Here is a 16,784-nt window from a genome sequence, read left to right as displayed (position 1 = left end):
AATTATGGGGGAGGCTGCTTCAAAGAGTGATTTTGCAAAGGGCTTTAAATGTCTCTTAAACCATATTAAGAGGAGGGTGCTGCTGCTTCAATGAGTGCTTTTGCAAAGGGCTTTCAGATGCATCTCCCCCCCACCCCCCACTCAGGTATGAAGCTCATGGGGGAGAGCAGGGCTCTCCTGAGCCATTTGGGCCAAAGCTGTTGGCAGGTCCCCAAGTTCTTAGCAGTCAGGCAGCTGGCTGTCAGGCGCTTAGCAACCCTGTGCAATAGGCTTTCAGAGGTGGGAGGGGCTGCCCAACTGTCAGTCAAGTGACACCACATGCTGTCTACCTGTCAGATTTGGCTTGCAAGGCTGATCAGGATCTGCTCCATCGATCCAAACAGGTCCCACACCCCTACAATAAATGCAGAGAGTGGCAGGAGCTCAATAGAAGAGTTTCTGTGTCCCAAGTACGTCTCTATTTGGGGGGCCAGGGGGGCTGTTTCCCACTCCAGCCGGTCTCCACTCCCCCCCCCCCTCTGTTCTTGCCTCCAGGCCACCTGGACAGTGTGTTCTACTCCATCTCCTCGGGGGACCCCCACGGGTACTTCTCGGTGGACCCAGAATCGGGGGAGCTGCACACCAGCCTGCCCCTGGACCACGAGGCCCAGCCCCTCCTCCTCCTCGAGGTCCAAGCCCGCAGCGGCTCCCCTCCCGCCTACAGCAGCGCTCGGGTGCAGATCAGCATCACGGACGTGAACGACAACGCGCCCGCCTTCCCGGCCCCCTCTGACTCCGTGCTGCTGCCTGAGGGGGCTGCCCTGGGCACGGTGGTCTACACAGTGCAGGCGGAGGACCGGGACAGCGGGGCGAACGGGCAGGTGCGCTTCGAACTGGCCTCAGGAGGGGCCAGCGTCTTCACCGTGGAGCACTTCTCCGGGAAAGTGCGCCTGGCGGGGGCCCTGCAGCGGGAGACCAGCGCCCCCTACAGACTGGTCATCCTGGCGCAGGACGGCGGGGTCCCCCGGCTCAGTGCCACCTTCACCCTCTTGGTTCACCTGCAGGCGGCCGATGAGCACGGCCCCATCTTTGACACGCTCACCTACCGCGTGGAGGTGCGCGAGGGCGTGCCCGTGAGCACCCGCTTCCTGCAGGTGCGAGCCCTGGCCCGGGAGCCCAGTGCCCCCTTGGCCTACCACCTGCGGGCCGAGGGGGATGCGGCCAGCTTTGGCATCGCTCCAGACACCGGCTGGCTGTACGTGCGCAGCTCCCTCGACCGGGAGGTGCAGGAGCTGTACGTGCTGACGGTGGTGGCGGTGGCCGGGGAGGGCGAGGGTCGCCAAACGGGCACCAGCACCGTGCGCGTCACTGTCACGGACGAGAACGACAACAGCCCCCGCCTGACCGAGGAGCGCTACTTCTTCACTGTGGCCGAGAACAGGCCGGCCGGCAGCAGCGTGGGCCGGGTGACGGCCAGCGACCGGGACGCGGGACAGAACAGCCGCTTGGCCTACCGCCTGGTGCCGCCCGAGGGGAGCTTCCTGATCCACACCCAGACTGGTGAGGGAGCGGAGCGGGAGCGGGAGGCCCTTCTCAGCAGGGGCTCCTGCGGGGGAGCCGGGGAGGGAGCAGCTGGGGGCCTGGCCTGCGCTGAGCGCCTCTTCTCCTCATCCTCCAGGGGAGCTGAGTCTTCGGAGGAGCTTGGACCGGGAGCAGCAGGCCAGCCACCAGCTCCAGGTCGTGGTCCAGGACGGGGGGACGCCACCCCGCAGCACCACGGGCACCGTCTACGTCACTGTCCTGGATGAGAACGACAACGCGCCCACCTTCCTGCACGTGGCCGAGGGCCGCGAACTCCTCCTCCAGGTGGGCGAGGGATCCAGGGGCAAGGAAGGAGCTCTAGGGGGCACCGGCAGTTCCTCAGAAAGGGCAGCAGGAAGGCCAGGGCCGAGGGCTAGGATCATGGAGCAGGGAGGTGGCACCACCCTCTGCGTGTCCAGGCAATGGCTGCCAACTCCAGCCTCCCCCCCCTCTACCCTCTCAGGTTCTGGAGGAGAAGCCGGCTGGGCTGCTGGTGGCTTCGCTGAGGGCCAAAGACCCGGACGAGGCAGAGAACGGCACTGTCTTCTACTCGCTGTCAGGTAAACAGGCCCCCCTGGGCTGGGCTCCTGGGAGACCCCACACTGGCCAGAGGTTTCAGGCCCCCACCCCTTCCCCCGGAGGGTTTCCTGGGCCTCCCCTTGGCTGCCCCCCTCCCTCAGCGCTTCTCTCTCTGTCTCCCTGCAGGTGCCTGGGCAGAGCGCTTCTCCCTGCACGTGGCCACCGGGGAACTGCGGACAGCCACACGGCTGCGCCAAGCGGACCGGGGCGAGTACGCTTTCACGGTGACAGCAAGCGACCGAGGTGCTGCCCCCCAGAGCACAACAGCAGCCGTGCGCATCCAGGTAGGAGCCCTCTGTTGCCTCGGGCGTGGGGCTGGGCCTGCCCCAAATACCCCCAGACCCCTTCCTAACCTCTCCCCTCCCTCTGCAGGTGGTATCCACAGCCCGCCTGCTGCCCCGTCCCGACACTACGGTGCTGACCTTTCACCCCACGGAGGGCCTGCAGCCGGGCTCTCTCATTGGCTGTGTGGCCCCCCCAGAGCCGCCTGCAGCCGGGCAAGTGACCTACATGCTGGTGGGGGGCAGCAGCGGGGACGGCCTCTTTGTGGTGGACCCAGGCACGGGGGACATCTACGTGGCCCAGGAGCTGGACTACGAAGCCGGGATGAAGCACAGCCTGCAAGTCACCATGGAAGACGTCCTGCAGGGCTACCCCAGCCAGCGCCTGGTCTTGGTCGAGATCCACGTGCAGGACAGCAACGACCACGTTCCCACGTGGCCCCAGGACCCCGTCACTGTGGTGGTGTCTGAGGGGGCCACCCCTGGCACGTCCCTCTTCACCTTCCAGGCGCTGGACGGGGACGGCCCGGGGCCCAACAGCCAGCTGCGCTACAGCCTCTTGCGCCAGGAGGCCCCCCCGGCCCCCTTCCAGCTGGATGCGCGCAGCGGGGAGCTGAGCCTGCAGGGGGCGCTGGACCGCGAGACTCAGTCGGCCTACCTGCTGGTGGTCCAGGCCACGGACCAGGCGCTCAACGCCAGCCAGCGCCACTCGGCGGCCGTCACTGCCCACGTCTTCGTCACGGACGAGAACGACAACGGGCCTGAGTTCTGCTCCCCCTCCAGAATTGACATCCCTGAGGACCAGCCCACGGGCTTCCTGGTGCTCCAGGTGGTGGCCAGGGATCGGGACCTGGGTGAGAACGGGAGGGTCAGCTATGCGCTGCGCGCAGGGAACCTGGACGGGCGATTCCACCTCAACCCCAACACAGGTGAGGCGGAGGGAGGTACCAGGCCGCCGTGCAGGGACTTGTAGTCTGTGTATGCAGGATCCCACCGTGCATTCCCAGGAGCTGGGAAAGAGCGCTGCATCAGGATGTAGGGGGTGTCCTTCAGTTATATGAGGAGTCCTCCCCCCACGAGATTTTTCTGCAGGTGAGGCAAGCCTGTGTTCTCCCGCCTTTTGCACACCTGCTATTTTGGCTGTGCACTCTGCTGATTGGCTGGTGGCGGCCGCAGTCCCTCCTCCCTGTCCTGTGGGGCCGTCTTGCAATATGCCACCAATAAATGGTCTGTCTGTCTTTCTGAGATGTGGCCTGTGCACAGTCCCCCCGCCCCTAGGCATGTGCATGGGACCCGGTATGTCAGCAGGAGCAAAAGCACAAGTCTGGGAAAGAAAGATAAAACAAATCACCCCAAACTTAAGGCCTAAGACCCTCTAGTGCAGGGGGAGGCAACCTAAGGCCTGGGGGCCGGATGCGGCCCAGTCACCTTCTCAATCCAGCCTGCGGACCGTCTGGGAATCCGCGTGTTTTTACATGAGTAGAATGTGTGCTTTTATTTAAAATGCATCTCTGGGTTATCTGGGGCATAGGAATTCGTTCATCCCCCCCCCCCCAAATAAAATATAGTCCGGCCCCCCACATGGTCTGAGGGACGGTGGACTGGCTCACGGCTGAAAAAGGTTGCTGTCCCTGCTCTAGTGTGAGGTGGGTGGCTGGTGAGAGCCCTTCTGAAGTCCTGTGTTGTAATCTCTCCCCAGGAGCAGAAGTCTGAGACTTTGCACCTTGTGCTTGGCGGGGGGGGGGGGGGGTTAACCCTTTGGGGCAACAGCTGCTTATGGGGGTTCTGGCAGAAAACAGAGGGGGAAATTCCATCTTTTGGTTGTTCTAAAATGCTACTGACGTCCTTCTGAGGTTTACCTTTTCAGTGATTGTTGACAAGGATTTCTGGATAACAACTGCTTCTTCCTTCTCTGAATTGGACTTTTGCAGAAGAATACTTTTTTACATAAAAGGATGAAACTCCTCCTTGCACTGCTTGCAGGTGGAGAAATCCGTTTCCAAGTGGAGTAACACTGGCCAGAAATCTGAGAGCAGAGTCTTGCTCCAGATGAGCAATGAGTTCTGAGTTGATTCCCAGAACTATGAGATCCCACAACCCCCTTTTGCAGGTCTTGATGCAAAATGCCTTCCTGCCCCATCTCCATCTCAAATGTCGGCCTCCTGCTCTCTTCCCAGGCGCGCTGTCCATCGTGAGGACGCTGGACCGGGAGGAAGTGTCCCAGCATAACTTGACAGTGGTGGCCACGGACCACGGGTTGCCACGGCGCTCTGCCACACAACTCCTGTTTGTGCATGTGCTAGATGTGAACGACCAGGCGCCTGCCTTTGAGAGAAACAGCTACGAAGCCAGTGTGGCAGAAAACCTGCCCCCTGGTGTCCCCGTGCTGCAGCTGCACGCCACCGACCCCGACCTGGGTAAGAGCCTGACCCTCGGCCTGTGGTCATTTGCAGGGTCATCCACCCAGAAGTGGAAGGGATGGGGAGGAGTGTCTGGCCAGACAATGGAGTCACCCAGAGAGCACAGCCCCCTTTCCATGGGGGCTCATCGTGTCCTCCTTGGGCCCGGCACTCTGCATATTGTGCCAAAGGCCACCCGCTGCCTTTGAAACTGGAGACCTCTGAACTCATGGGCATCAGTGGGTGGAGAACCTCTGCCAGCCTGGGCTGGGGGCACCGGGGTGGGCCGGGGGAGGAAAGGTTGGACTTGGCTCCTGGAGACAGGACATCTCCGCCTAAGCTCCCTCACAAGAGGGGGGCTAGAATTAGATGGTGATAATCCTTGGAGCAGAAGGAGGGTGCGAATGCAAGCGAGACCTCAGAGGAGGCAGGCCTAGCCAAGGTGGCTTCCGCCCAGCAGATCAACCCGACTAAATGGCCAGAATGCCCAGTGGGTGGCAAGAGACCATCTGGTGTTGGGTTGGCCACCACTCTGTGCAAGCGCAGGTGCCCCTGGCCTAGCTGGTGCCTGCCTTTGGCTGCCTGCTGGAGCACCTCCTCTTGCGTGAGCCCTGCCCACTCCCCAGCTTCAGAGCAGCAGCAGCTCCCATGCGGCAGAGACATCGTCTGCTCCTTGGTACCAAGGTGGCGTCTGTGGTTGGAAGCTCCCCGTTTCCATGTCAGGCTGGTCCTGAAAGGCTTCTGAAGCCCAGTTTAAACATGCCAGCCTCTGGCAGCTGCCACTGCTGGGCCCCCAGTCCCTGCCCTGCTAACACTCTGGCTTTGCCAGGGGGAGGGTCAGCCAAGTGTGGTTGGGAGGGTGTGGAAGAGGGGCCTTTGCGCCTGTGGGGCTGCGCTTGTGAGGAGGTCGATGTGGGGGAGGAGTGGGGCCCATGCTCAGCCTCCCTTGCATATCTCGCCAGGATCCAATGGGCAGGTGTCCTACGGCGGCATCTCTGGGGACGAATTCTCCATCGACCCCCACACGGGTCTGATCAGCACCCGGCGCTCCCTGGACCATGAGGAGCGTGCAGAGCACTTGCTGACAGGTAAGCTGGGGGAGGGGGAGGAGAGGGGGGGTCTTCGGCGGGGGGGGGGGGGGGGCTCCTTCTATTTCCAAGACAGACTTGGGCACCTTCTGCCTCAGAGAGCACACAAGGACCGGCCGGCCCCGGGTCCAGCATTTGGCCAAAGGGGCATTTATTGGCACTCTTGCAGGGGGACCTTTCAAGTGTTTTAAAATCTGAGTCAGTTTTTTAAAGTGTTTATTAAATTTGTATCCCACTACAAACTGACATCAATTGGCATTGTATGGAATTTGCCCTTTAGTCTGCTCTGCTTGTTTTTGCTGCTCTGCTGTCCTGAGGTTTCTCTGTCACAATCTGCTCCTGGCAAATAGAAGGAGCTGAAGGGGCTCCCAGAAGCCCTTTCACTGCACACAGAGGGCCAGGTTTAGCTGCTGTGCCCCTCCCGGCGCCTGGCAGCCTCCTTGCTCCCCATGCCCCCCCCAGGAGACTTCCCCCTGCTGTCTCTAGGGCTCACAGCCTGCTCCCCCTCCCCACAGTGTACGCGCGGGACAAGGGGCTGCCCCCTCGCCAGGCCAAGGCCACGGTTCGCATCCTGGTGGCAGATGACAACGACCACGCGCCCACCTTCCAGGCGGAGGCCTCTTCCCTGGAGGTCCCAGAGAACCAGAGCCAGGTGGAGCTGACCACCGTGCGGGCCACGGATCACGACGCAGGGGAGAACGGGCGCCTCACCTACCGCCTGGCAGGTGAGGGAGGGAGGGGACACCCTGCGTGGGGTGATGCAGTGCCAAGGCAGGGGAGGGCAGAAGGGGGGGGTTCCCACCCCTCCAGGGGGAAGGGCTCCTTCTCCTGGCCCCCCATTTCCCACTTTGGAGCCGTATTAAGCCTTGGAGATTTTATTTATTTATTCATAACATTAAAATTTATACATTGTTCAATTGTGGGAAAACAACCCCAAAGTAGTTTACAAAAAGATGAAAGAAGAAAATCAAGAAAAATTTGCAGCGATGCTTTAAAGCCTACAAAAAGTTAAAACGCTAAGGCAGATAAAATGTCAGAAGGAATATAGGGAAGCTTGCCTGTTTGATACCAGTAGGCAAGGAGTTCCAGACTAAATTCTTTCAAATGCAGAAAGGGGATTATGGGATGCCTGTGGTGGCAATTCCATGAAGTGGGTAAGGCAATCTTCAGGCAGGGGAGGATTGACACATGGGCAGCTGAGAAACCAGCAAGAGGGCTAGTTGGGCAGTCCTGTGCCAGTCCAGGAAATCTTCACCCTTCTCCTCCTCCTCCTGCTCCTCCCTTCAGCTGGAGACTCTGAGGAAGACTTCACCTTGAACCCCGTCTCCGGCCAGCTGTCCACAGCACGAGGCCTGGACCGGGAGCGGGTGGCCAGCTACGCCCTGACTGTCCAGGCCTGCGACCACGGCTCCCCCCCACGCTGCGCCAGTCTGGCGCTCCACGTGCAAGTGCTGGATCTGAACGACAACGCCCCTCACTTTGCCCAGGAAAGCTACGTGGCCGAGGTGCCGGAGGACTTGCCCGTGGGGGCGCTGGTGCTGCAGCTGGAGGCCCAGGACCCGGACGAGGGGCCCAATGGACGCGTCTCCTACTTCCTGGCCAACGAGTCGCTGGGCACCTTCCAGGTGGAGCCTCAGACAGGCCGCCTCACCACCACGCAGCCGCTGGACCGGGAGCACCGGGACTCCTACCGCTTCATAGCCGTGGCCGTGGACTCGTCCCCGCTGAGCCCCCGCAGTGCTTCCGTGCAGGTCACGGTCAGCGTCCAGGACGTCAACGACCACATCCCGGCCTTTCCGCTCAGCCCACTTTCTGTCACGCTGCCCCGCAACACGCCCGCCAAGCGGGTGGTGGCCACACTGCGGGCCGAGGACCACGACGCGGGCGCCAACGCCTCCCTCCTCTACCGCCTGGCCGTCCCCAGCCCCGCCTTTGCCATCAACACCTACACGGGCGCCATCCAGCTGCTGCAGCCCCTGGGCACCCTCACCCAGCGCCAGCGCACCGTCTTCGTCCTGGCCAGCGACCTGGGGGAGCCCCCGCTCTCCTCCATCGGAGTGGTGGTCATCCACCTGCAAGACGAGGGCTTCCGGGGGGTCCGCTTCCCCCGCAGCACCAGCGACGTGACGCTGCCAGAGAACGCCGCGACAGGTGTGGGCAGGGGGGGGCTGTGGCTGGCTAGTCTGGAGCGGAAGGGGAGGGGGGCTGCCTTGTCTGTCCCCAGCCCATAAGTGGGAGCACCAAGGCCACTGCCTGTTGTGTGGCAGAGGATCTTAAGACGGGAGCATAAGAAACCTCAGAGTCTGGCATCCTGTTCGCACAGGGGCTGAGCAGTTGCCCATAAAATGTGTCCTTGATGCGGCACACCCCCCTCGGATCTTTTGATAAAGGGTTGAGGAATAATAATAATAATAATAATAATAATAATAATATAGGAAACCCACAAGCAGGACCAGAGCACAAGAGGTGGGCACAGGCATCCTGGCTAGGGGCCCTCGGGAGCCCCCCCCCCATGGATTTACCTAAACCTCTTTCACGGCCATCTGAGTTGGTGGCCATCCCTGCCTCTTGTGGGAGGGAGTTCCGTGGCTTAGCTCTGTGCTTGCTGGTATCTGTCCTGAATCTTCCACTAACAGCAAAGCAGGTTTCCTTCGGGAAGTGGATGTTCTTTTCCTAAAGGCCTGCCCCCCCCGGCTGCCTCCCCCTCCAGGCACCACCGTGCTGAGCACCCCAGCCGCCCACACAGCCGGCTCCTCAGGCCGCATCACCTACAGCATCGTCAGCGGCAACGAGAAGGGCGCTTTCCGCATCCAGCCCAGCTCAGGTACGGAGGGGCCCTCGAGGGGGGCAAGGCCAGGCCGGCCCCCTGGGGCCACGTGGTTCTCAGGCGGCTTCATCTCTGGGTCAAAAGGCCCCCTTGGAAGCCTGCTCTGTCCTGGAGGAGGTGAGAGCCGCCTCCCTCCCTCCTGGCTCCCCTTCTCCTCCACCACGTGCTTGGAGGTGGTCCTGCTCCAGGGTGCCGCTTCCATGGAGCGAGGGCCTCTCCCCCCGGATCTAGCCCTCTGGGTCCAGCTGTTCTCGCTGCCCTTGCCAGGCGCAGAGCGCAGGCCCCCATGGCAAAGGAGGACCCACATGCCAACCACAGCGGCCCCCAAGTTGCCTTCAAGGGAGAGGGTGGCCCCCACCGCGCGGCTTCCCCGGGGACCCTCCCTGCATGGAGAGAGGGTGGCGCAGGCGGCCGACCTGCCCCTTCTGCCCCTGCAGGCCTGGTGTCGGTGCAGAATCCCCGCAGCCTGGACTTTGAGCAGAGCCCCCGCTTGCGCCTGGTGCTGCAGGCAGAGTCGGCCTCCTCCCTCGGCTTCATGGCTGTCAACGTCAACCTGCAGGACGTCAACGACAACCGGCCGCGCTTCCGGCTGCCCAACTACGTGGCCTTCATCTGGGAGGCCCAGGGCTACGACTCCCCCGTCATCCAGGTGGGAAGGGTCCTCTGGGCTGGCGGGCTCCTCGGCGGGGCTCCAGGCGAGCCTCAGGAGCAGCACGGGGGGGGGAGTCCTGGGGGGGCTGGGGGCACGTGGGCCAGGACCAAGCGGGGGCAGGACTCTCCCCGTCTTCTCACGGCAGGTTGTGGCAGATGACCTGGACCAGGGTCCCAACGGGCAGGTGACGTACACCATCAACCAGACACTGCCCATGAACGGGCTCTATCGCATCAACAGCCAGACGGGCGCCATCACGACAGCGGCCATTCTGGACAGGGAGATTTGGGCCCAGACACGGTGAGTCCCCCTTCGGCCTCCCCGCTCCCAGCCATGGGGCGGCTCTGGCCACAAGCCTCGCCAGGAGCCCGTGGGGAGACATTTATCCTCTCTGAGGCTCTGTGCTGATGTGGGGAAGAGGGAGAGCGGTGGTGTTGAAATTGTGTAATTGCTTTTAATTGTTTTGAGAGATGTGTTTCTATGTGTGGTGAATCTCTTTGGGGTTCCTGGCAGGAAGCAACTCAGAACTGAATCATGGAGAGGCAGCCAGTCCAGAAAGGGCAGGGATTGGGGGATGGGCAGGGACAGATCTACTGTGAGACTAAGGAAGCTTCGGCTTCAGGCCCTGAATCCCAGAGGGATCCCAGAAGCAACTTTAGTGGGTCTAGCAGACCCAGCCTGAGCTGCATGGATTTGAGTCTAAGTTGTATATATTTCAACAACACCAAAGTCCGAGAGTCAGTAGCACAGATGTTGTAAAGGTGTCCGTTCTGTCACTGAAGAAGAGAACGGGGCTCGCCCAGACCTCGTTGCTGGTGGCCAAGGGGCCCCCTGACATTTCAGGCCCCCAAAAGGTAGGTCTGTGACTGGGCCAGGCCAGTTCCCTCTTCTGCCCCCGCCATGCGCTCCCTGGAGTAGCAGGGGTGCCTGTGGGGGCCTCCTGAAGGCTGCCAGGCCACAGGATGCCAAAGGGGAAGGGGCACCCTGTGGCACCCAGCGGGCCTCTCCTTGGCCCTGGCCCCCATTCCCCAGGCAGACGCCAGCTGCCGCCCCCTTGTCCCTGAGACGCTCCTGCTTCCCTCCGCCCACAGCCTGGTGCTGACCGCAACAGACCGAGGGAACCCTCCTCTGGTGGGCTCTGCCACCCTCACAGTGCTGGTGATGGATGTGAACGACAACAGCCCCACCATCCCTGCTCCCTGGGAGGTGCGGGTGCCTGAGAGTGAGTAGATGGAACAGGGCTCACGAAGCCCCCCTTGGTTGGCTGGGGGGGAGGGGCGCTGTGGGAAAGCGGGGCTCTCTCTTGCAAAACCTGAAGACATGAGCACCTCTGAGCAAGTGCAGAGCTTCTTTCCCTTAGTGCTGGCACAGAGCCCTCCGTTGAGATGGGGAGGAGAAGCGGCAGGCCCCTGGGCAACCCCAAACAGCTTTGCGTGGCCTTTGCCCCCGGCAGGCCCAGCTCTGACCCCTCCCCCACTCCACAGACGCCCTGCTGGGCACCGAGATCACCATGGTGACGGGCAACGACGTGGACTGCGGGCCGCAGCTCTCCTACATGCTGGTGTTGGACAGTGGCAGCGCTGGCACCTTCAGCATCCTGCGCTACGGGGGCCGCATCACTCTGCTGGGGCCGCTGGACTATGAGCAGCGCAGCCGCTATGCACTGACGGTGCGCGCCTCGGACTCTCAGCACGAGACGGAGGCCAATGTCACGGTGCTGGTGGAAGACGTCAACGACAACCCGCCCGTCTTCTCCCAGGCCCTGTATCAGGTGCACAGCCTTTGCCCTCGGGCTTCTCCCCCCGGGGGCCGCGCGTCCTTCGCCAGGCAGGGCAGAACCCATCAGAAGGCCATTCACAAAACGATCTGCGTAGGGGAGCTCTACAGCAGTTCCACACAAATGCCGTGTGGGAAAGTGCAGGAAAGTGGCCCAGAGCTAGGATTCAGAGGGCAGGGCAGCGAGAGCACCTTCGATTGCAAACCTCGATGCAAATTGCTATGTTGCTGCTTTAGTTTAAGCATCACTTATGCCAAATATGAAAAAGTGTCCGGGTGTGAGTTGCCCCCTTCAGCTCCACATGGCTCAGTCATGTGCCGGAGAGACCACGCCTCCCCCCCGGACCCCCTCCTCATTGCCCTCATGCTGCTCTGCTCCCCCTTTGGCTCCTCACAGGGGCACCCATGGGTGGGGGGCAGCTCATGCCAACAGGTTTCCCCCACAACCTTGGAGGGCAAATAAATGCCCAGGAATGACAGGTACCCTCTGTGTCCTCCCAGGTTGTACTGCCAGAACACACCCGAGCTGGCAGCCCCATCCTGACCCTCAGCGCCACAGACCTGGACTCGGGCGCCAACGGGGAGATCACCTACCAGCTGGCCAGGCCAAGCCACTTGGTCTCCATCCACCAGACCAACGGTATGAAGGCAGCTGTGGGAGGAGGCTCTACCCACGGAAAGGCCCCTGTGAGATGCGTTGGGGGGCAGGGGCAGTTCTGGGAGGGACGGGACTTTGGCTGAGCTCCTCCTTCTCCTCTTCTTCGTTCTCTGTGATGTTCTCCCTCTGCTCTCTCTCCTTCCTCCTCTTTCTCTTCCTCCTCCTATTCCTCCTCACTGCCCTTTCTCTGCCCTCCCAGGGACCATGTTCACCACGCAGCTCCTGGTGCTGGATCCGGGGCGCTCCACACTGGACATCCTAGTGGAGGCCCGCGACCGGGGCACGCCCAGCCTTTCGGCCTGGACCACGGTGCAGATCCAAGTGCTGGACGTGAATGACCACGGGCCCCAGTTCCTGAAGCCGCACTACAACGCCTGCGTGTCGGAGGACCTGCACCCGGGGACCACCCTGCTCACCCTGGAAGCCACAGATGCCGACGTGACGCGGGAGAACGCGGCCCTCGACTACACCATTGTCAGCGGGAACAGTGGCCACGCCTTCCAGCTAGAGGGCCGTTCCGGGGGCGCCAGCGCCCTGGTGCTGGTGGAGCCCCTCGACTTTGAGGCCGTGGCCATCTACAACCTGACGGTGGCCGTGTCAGACCGGGGAGTGCCTCAGCACAGCGCCCTGGTGCCCGTGCTGCTCACGGTGCTGGACGTCAACGACAACCCCCCGGTGTTTGGACGCTCTGCCTACCACGTGGCCGTGAGCGAGGGCACCGTGCCCGGGGCAGAGCTGCTGCGCGTGGCAGCCCAGGACCCTGACTCGGGGCCCCACGGCCAGGTCCGCTACAGCATCAGCTCCGGGGACCCCGGCGGACTCTTCCAGCTGCACCCATCCACAGGGGCGCTGCGCCTGGCAAAGGCGCTGGACTGCGAGGCCCAGGCCCTCCACACCCTGGTGGTGCGGGCCTCGGACGGAGCAGGCGGCCACTTTGCCCTGGCGTCCATCACCGTGGAGGTGAAGGACGTCAATGACAACCTCCCCTACTTCCCCCTGGAGGTGCTGAGCTGCAGCCTGCGGGAGAACCTGCCGCCAGGGAGCCTGGTCACCACCGTGCGGGCCGTGGACCTGGACGTGGGAGCCTTTGGGGAGCTGCGCTACGCCCTCCTGCCCAGCGAGGGCGGGGAGGTCTTCGCCATCAACAGCAGCTCTGGGGAGCTGCACGCACTGCAGCCCTTTGACTTTGAGCGCACAAAGGCCGTCCAGCTGCGGGTGCAGGCCACGGATGTTGGCAACACATCGGCCACGGCCACCGTGCGTGTTCTGGTGACCGGGGAGGACGAGTATGACCCTGTGTTCCTCAGCCCGGCCTTCAGCTTCGAGGTCCCCGAGGGTGCCCAGCGGGGGCAGAGCATTGGGGCCGTGGTGGCCACGGACGAGGACGAGGGCCCGGACGGAGTGGTGCTCTACACGCTGCTCAAGCCGTCTCCCTTCTTCGGGATCAACCAAACCAGTGGCGCCATCTACCTGCGCGTGGACAGCCAGGCGCCCTCGGGGGGGCCTCCCAAGCAAGGGCCCCGGGAAATGGTGCTGGAGGTGCAGGCCCACAGCCCCTTGCCCGCCTCGCGCTCGGCCTCCGCCCAGGTCACCGTGGACGTGACACACACCTCCTTCGGCCTGGTGCCCGACCTCAACCTGCTCCTGGTGGTTGCCGTGGCCGCCTCCCTGGGCGTGGTGGTGGTGCTGGCCAGCGTGGCCATTGTGCTGGCCCTGGTGCGCTCGCGGCAGAGCCGGGGCCCCAAGGAGGTGGATCTGGCCCATGTGCAGAGTGGCTCCTTGCAGAAGCTGGGCCACGGCGAGCCGACTCTGCCCGGCGGAGACTGCCTCTACCACGAGGCGCTGCCCGGCTATGGCACGGAACCGGCCGGCCCCTACACCCGGGGTGGGTCTCTGGACCCGTCCCACTCCAGCGGGCGAGGGTCCGCCGAGGCGGCCGAGGACGACGAAATCCGCATGATCAACGAGTGTCCCCGCATGTCCAGCGTCACCTCCTCCCTGCAGGAGCACCTGGTGGCTCGCGGGCCCGACTCGGGCATCCAGACGGACGCGGACCGCCTCTCGGACGTCTCCTGCGAGGCCGCCACCCTGGATGCGGCTCACTGGTTCAAGAACCGGAAGGGGCCTGGGGGCCTGCTGCTTCCCGGCCAGCCCCCCCAGCTCTACCGGGATGACGGGGGCAGCAGCGGCCCCTACCTGGGGGCCGGCTGTGGGCTCAGCGTCTCCTCCGCCCCCAAAGACTACTCTTTTCCGGAGGACGGGAAGCCTTGCGTGGACGGCTCCCTGACGGCCATTGTGGCCAGTGACGAGGAGCTTCGCGGCAGCTACAACTGGGACTACCTCCTCAACTGGTGCCCCCAGTTCCAGCCCCTGGCCAGCGTCTTCACAGAAATCGCCCGCCTGAAGGACGAGAGCTCCCTGCGCAAGCCCTTCCCCACCAAGCCCAAGCCCCGCATCGACCCGCCTCCACTCATCACCTCCGTGGCGCACCCGGGCGCCAAGTCCGTGCCCCCCAAGCCGGCCGTGGGGCGGGCCTTCCCCCACCTGGCCACCGCCTCCTCCTCCTCTCTGCGGCGCTCCCCCATCAGCCACGAGGGCTCCCTCTCCTCGGCCGCCATGTCCCCCAGCTTCTCCCCCTCGCTCTCCCCACTGGCTGCACGCTCCCCCATGGTCTCTCCCTTCGGGGTCTCCCAGGGGCCCTCGGCGTCCGCCATCAGCACCGAGCATTCCCTGGAGGCCTCCGAGGAGGCCGAGCTCCGCATCTAGCTTGGGACTCTGCAAAGGGTTTTGACTGAGCACAACCCCCCCCCCCCGCTCCTGGAGCCGAGACTGTGGGACTTTGCCAGGCTGGCTCCTGCATCTGGGGCGCTCTGCCTGCAGGAGAGTCGTGGGTTGCAGAAGCTGCCCCGGCATCACCCTCCTCACCTCTTCCTCGGTGCAAAGGGATGCTGTGAGGGGCAGAATGCGTCCCTCTCCAGGCAACTGGCTGGCCAAAGCGGTGGCAGGAGATGGGCTGCGCTCCCGGGGGCATTCCATGCGTGGCACAAGGACCACTGCCCTGTGGCAGATCTCCCTGCTGTCCTTCCACTGCCCCCACTCCATGTACAGACGCTACTCACAGGAAGACACACACCACCTTCTCAGTATTGTTCCACCCCCACCCCACCCCACGGGGCACTGCTCCCCCCTGCACACAGAGCTGGCTGGGCTGGGTCTGCTGAAGGGGGTCTGGCTGAAGCCCCCATGGCCTCAGGGCTGTCACTGCCCCCTCCAGACCCGTGAGGGGACTCAAATGCACCCCACAGCAGCAAAGGGGGCAGCCAGCATGGAGGGGCCTCTTTGCCTGACCAAAGCGTCTCTCTCTCTCTCTCTCTCTCTCTCTCTCTGGGCCAAGGTAGGTGCAACTTGTGCCCTTCACAGTCCCACATGATGCCACCAGCTCTCCTTCCGTGCCAGGGGGCCCCGTGCCCTCCTCCCACTGCTTGCTTTGCACTGGCATATGCATGCCTTGGGGGGCTGGTTTCCCCCCCCCCCAACACACACACACAAGGAAATCTTAACCTAGGAAGAGGGCATCTTCACTTTGCTGGCTCACACTGGGTGCTGCCCAGGAAGGCACTGGGTGTGGGGCCATGGGGTCGTGGGGTGAGACAGCACCAATGCCCTTCTTGTCCGCGTTGCTCTTTGTCTGAGACTGAAGCAGGGGGTCCCAGGCTCCCCACAACTTCAAAGCAATACCTCCCCCACCCTCAGCACAGACTTGCAATAACCAAGTGCTCCTCCCTTGGCTTCCCTTTTTCAGTGAGGGGAGGGAATGGTACTACAGTAGCAATAATTAAACACCCCTGTCTGTCCCCCCCCCATCCCGCCCTACAGGCACATACATGAGAATAAGGGCAAGCAGAGGGAGCGGCCATCTCCTGAAGCCACCCAGCTCTGGCTGGTAGCATCTGCCTAGACGGGGGAACTTCCCAGGCCTCCCTGGAGAGGCGGCCAAGTTTTGTACCCAGGATCTTCTGCATGCCAAGCAGCTGCTCCACCTTCCCTGCCAGTGCTGGCAAGAGGGATCGCGTCTGGCCAAATGCCCTGCAGATAGAAAGCTAGCATGTCAGGAGGGGAAGAGTTCAGCTGCCAGGCTGGTCAACTGGCTCCAGCGTGACAAGGAGCTTGAGGGGCTTGAAAGCTGCAGCTGGGAAGAGTTGGCGGGTGCAAAGCCCAGGAAGCATGGCGGAGAGACCCCATCAGGGCAGGGGCGGGAAGGGGACGGGAGCTGCAACAAGTGTGCTCCTTGCCCACAGGCTTCCCAGAAGGCTCCTGCGCAGGGGGGTGGGCCTGGGGTGGCCGAGGGCACTTCCTCTCCGGGCCGGGAAAAGCTCTACCAGCAGAATTGAGGCTGCCTGCACAAGACCAATGGGCCCAGGCCTTTCTGAGGGACAAGCCCAGGAGACCCCTGCTGAGCGGGCGAGGGTGGTGGCCTCCTTCCCTCCCCCCCCCCCCGAGGCCCGTCCTGGAGCCTCCCTCTCCGGCATCCTCTCTGCCCTGACGGCAGCCCAGCCTGGCAGACTCTCTTTATTTATTGTAATCTGTTTCCTATTTCCAGCATTTTGTATCTTTTTGTATTGCTGAGCATCCGCAGCATGAGAAGTCCCGGGTGCCCGCCCGCCCCCCCCCCCGGCCCTCCTTTCGAGCAGGGACCGGATCCAAGTGCCAACTCTTTGAAGTAATGCCTTAATAAACCACACCGTGTTTGTAAGGACTCGTCTTCTTGGCGGGGGGGGGGGGGACTGAGGGGATGAGACGGGGCCCCGTACCCCCAAGGCAACCGCTTAGGGGGGATGGTAGGCAGCTTAGTGGGCCAGAAAACCCTCGGAAGAGCTTTCGGCTCCAGGATCAGGCCAAGGGCTCATCTCGTCCGCCCCCAAGAGGAGCCGGCAAGCAGGACCCGAGCCCAGAGCCTTCGCTCC

At 63.0% G+C, this 16,784-nt stretch overlaps 1 protein-coding gene across 1 annotated transcript in view; it reads left to right on the top strand.

Moving 5' to 3' along the window:
• Positions 1-16,784, top strand: part of DCHS1 (dachsous cadherin-related 1) — a 49,746-nt gene that overhangs the window by 18,066 nt on the left and 14,896 nt on the right. The window contains exons 6-21 of the mRNA XM_083498814.1: positions 535-1,539; positions 1,658-1,845; positions 2,024-2,120; positions 2,266-2,423; positions 2,512-3,349; positions 4,598-4,837; positions 5,782-5,907; positions 6,423-6,632; positions 7,195-8,058; positions 8,618-8,731; positions 9,172-9,383; positions 9,532-9,686; positions 10,478-10,608; positions 10,871-11,157; positions 11,664-11,802; positions 12,020-16,026. Coding sequence (XP_083354940.1) covers positions 535-1,539; positions 1,658-1,845; positions 2,024-2,120; positions 2,266-2,423; positions 2,512-3,349; positions 4,598-4,837; positions 5,782-5,907; positions 6,423-6,632; positions 7,195-8,058; positions 8,618-8,731; positions 9,172-9,383; positions 9,532-9,686; positions 10,478-10,608; positions 10,871-11,157; positions 11,664-11,802; positions 12,020-14,586 — 7,331 coding nt within the window. The 3' untranslated portion in view covers positions 14,587-16,026. The remainder of the gene's footprint in view (positions 1-534; positions 1,540-1,657; positions 1,846-2,023; positions 2,121-2,265; positions 2,424-2,511; positions 3,350-4,597; positions 4,838-5,781; positions 5,908-6,422; positions 6,633-7,194; positions 8,059-8,617; positions 8,732-9,171; positions 9,384-9,531; positions 9,687-10,477; positions 10,609-10,870; positions 11,158-11,663; positions 11,803-12,019; positions 16,027-16,784) is intronic.

This window comes from Podarcis liolepis, assembly GCF_965112155.1.
Source record: "Podarcis liolepis genome assembly, chromosome: 4".
Lineage (NCBI taxonomy): Eukaryota > Metazoa > Chordata > Lepidosauria > Squamata > Lacertidae > Podarcis > Podarcis liolepis.
Note: the sequence above shows the minus strand (reverse complement) of the source record. Positions and strands in the feature narration are given on the sequence as shown.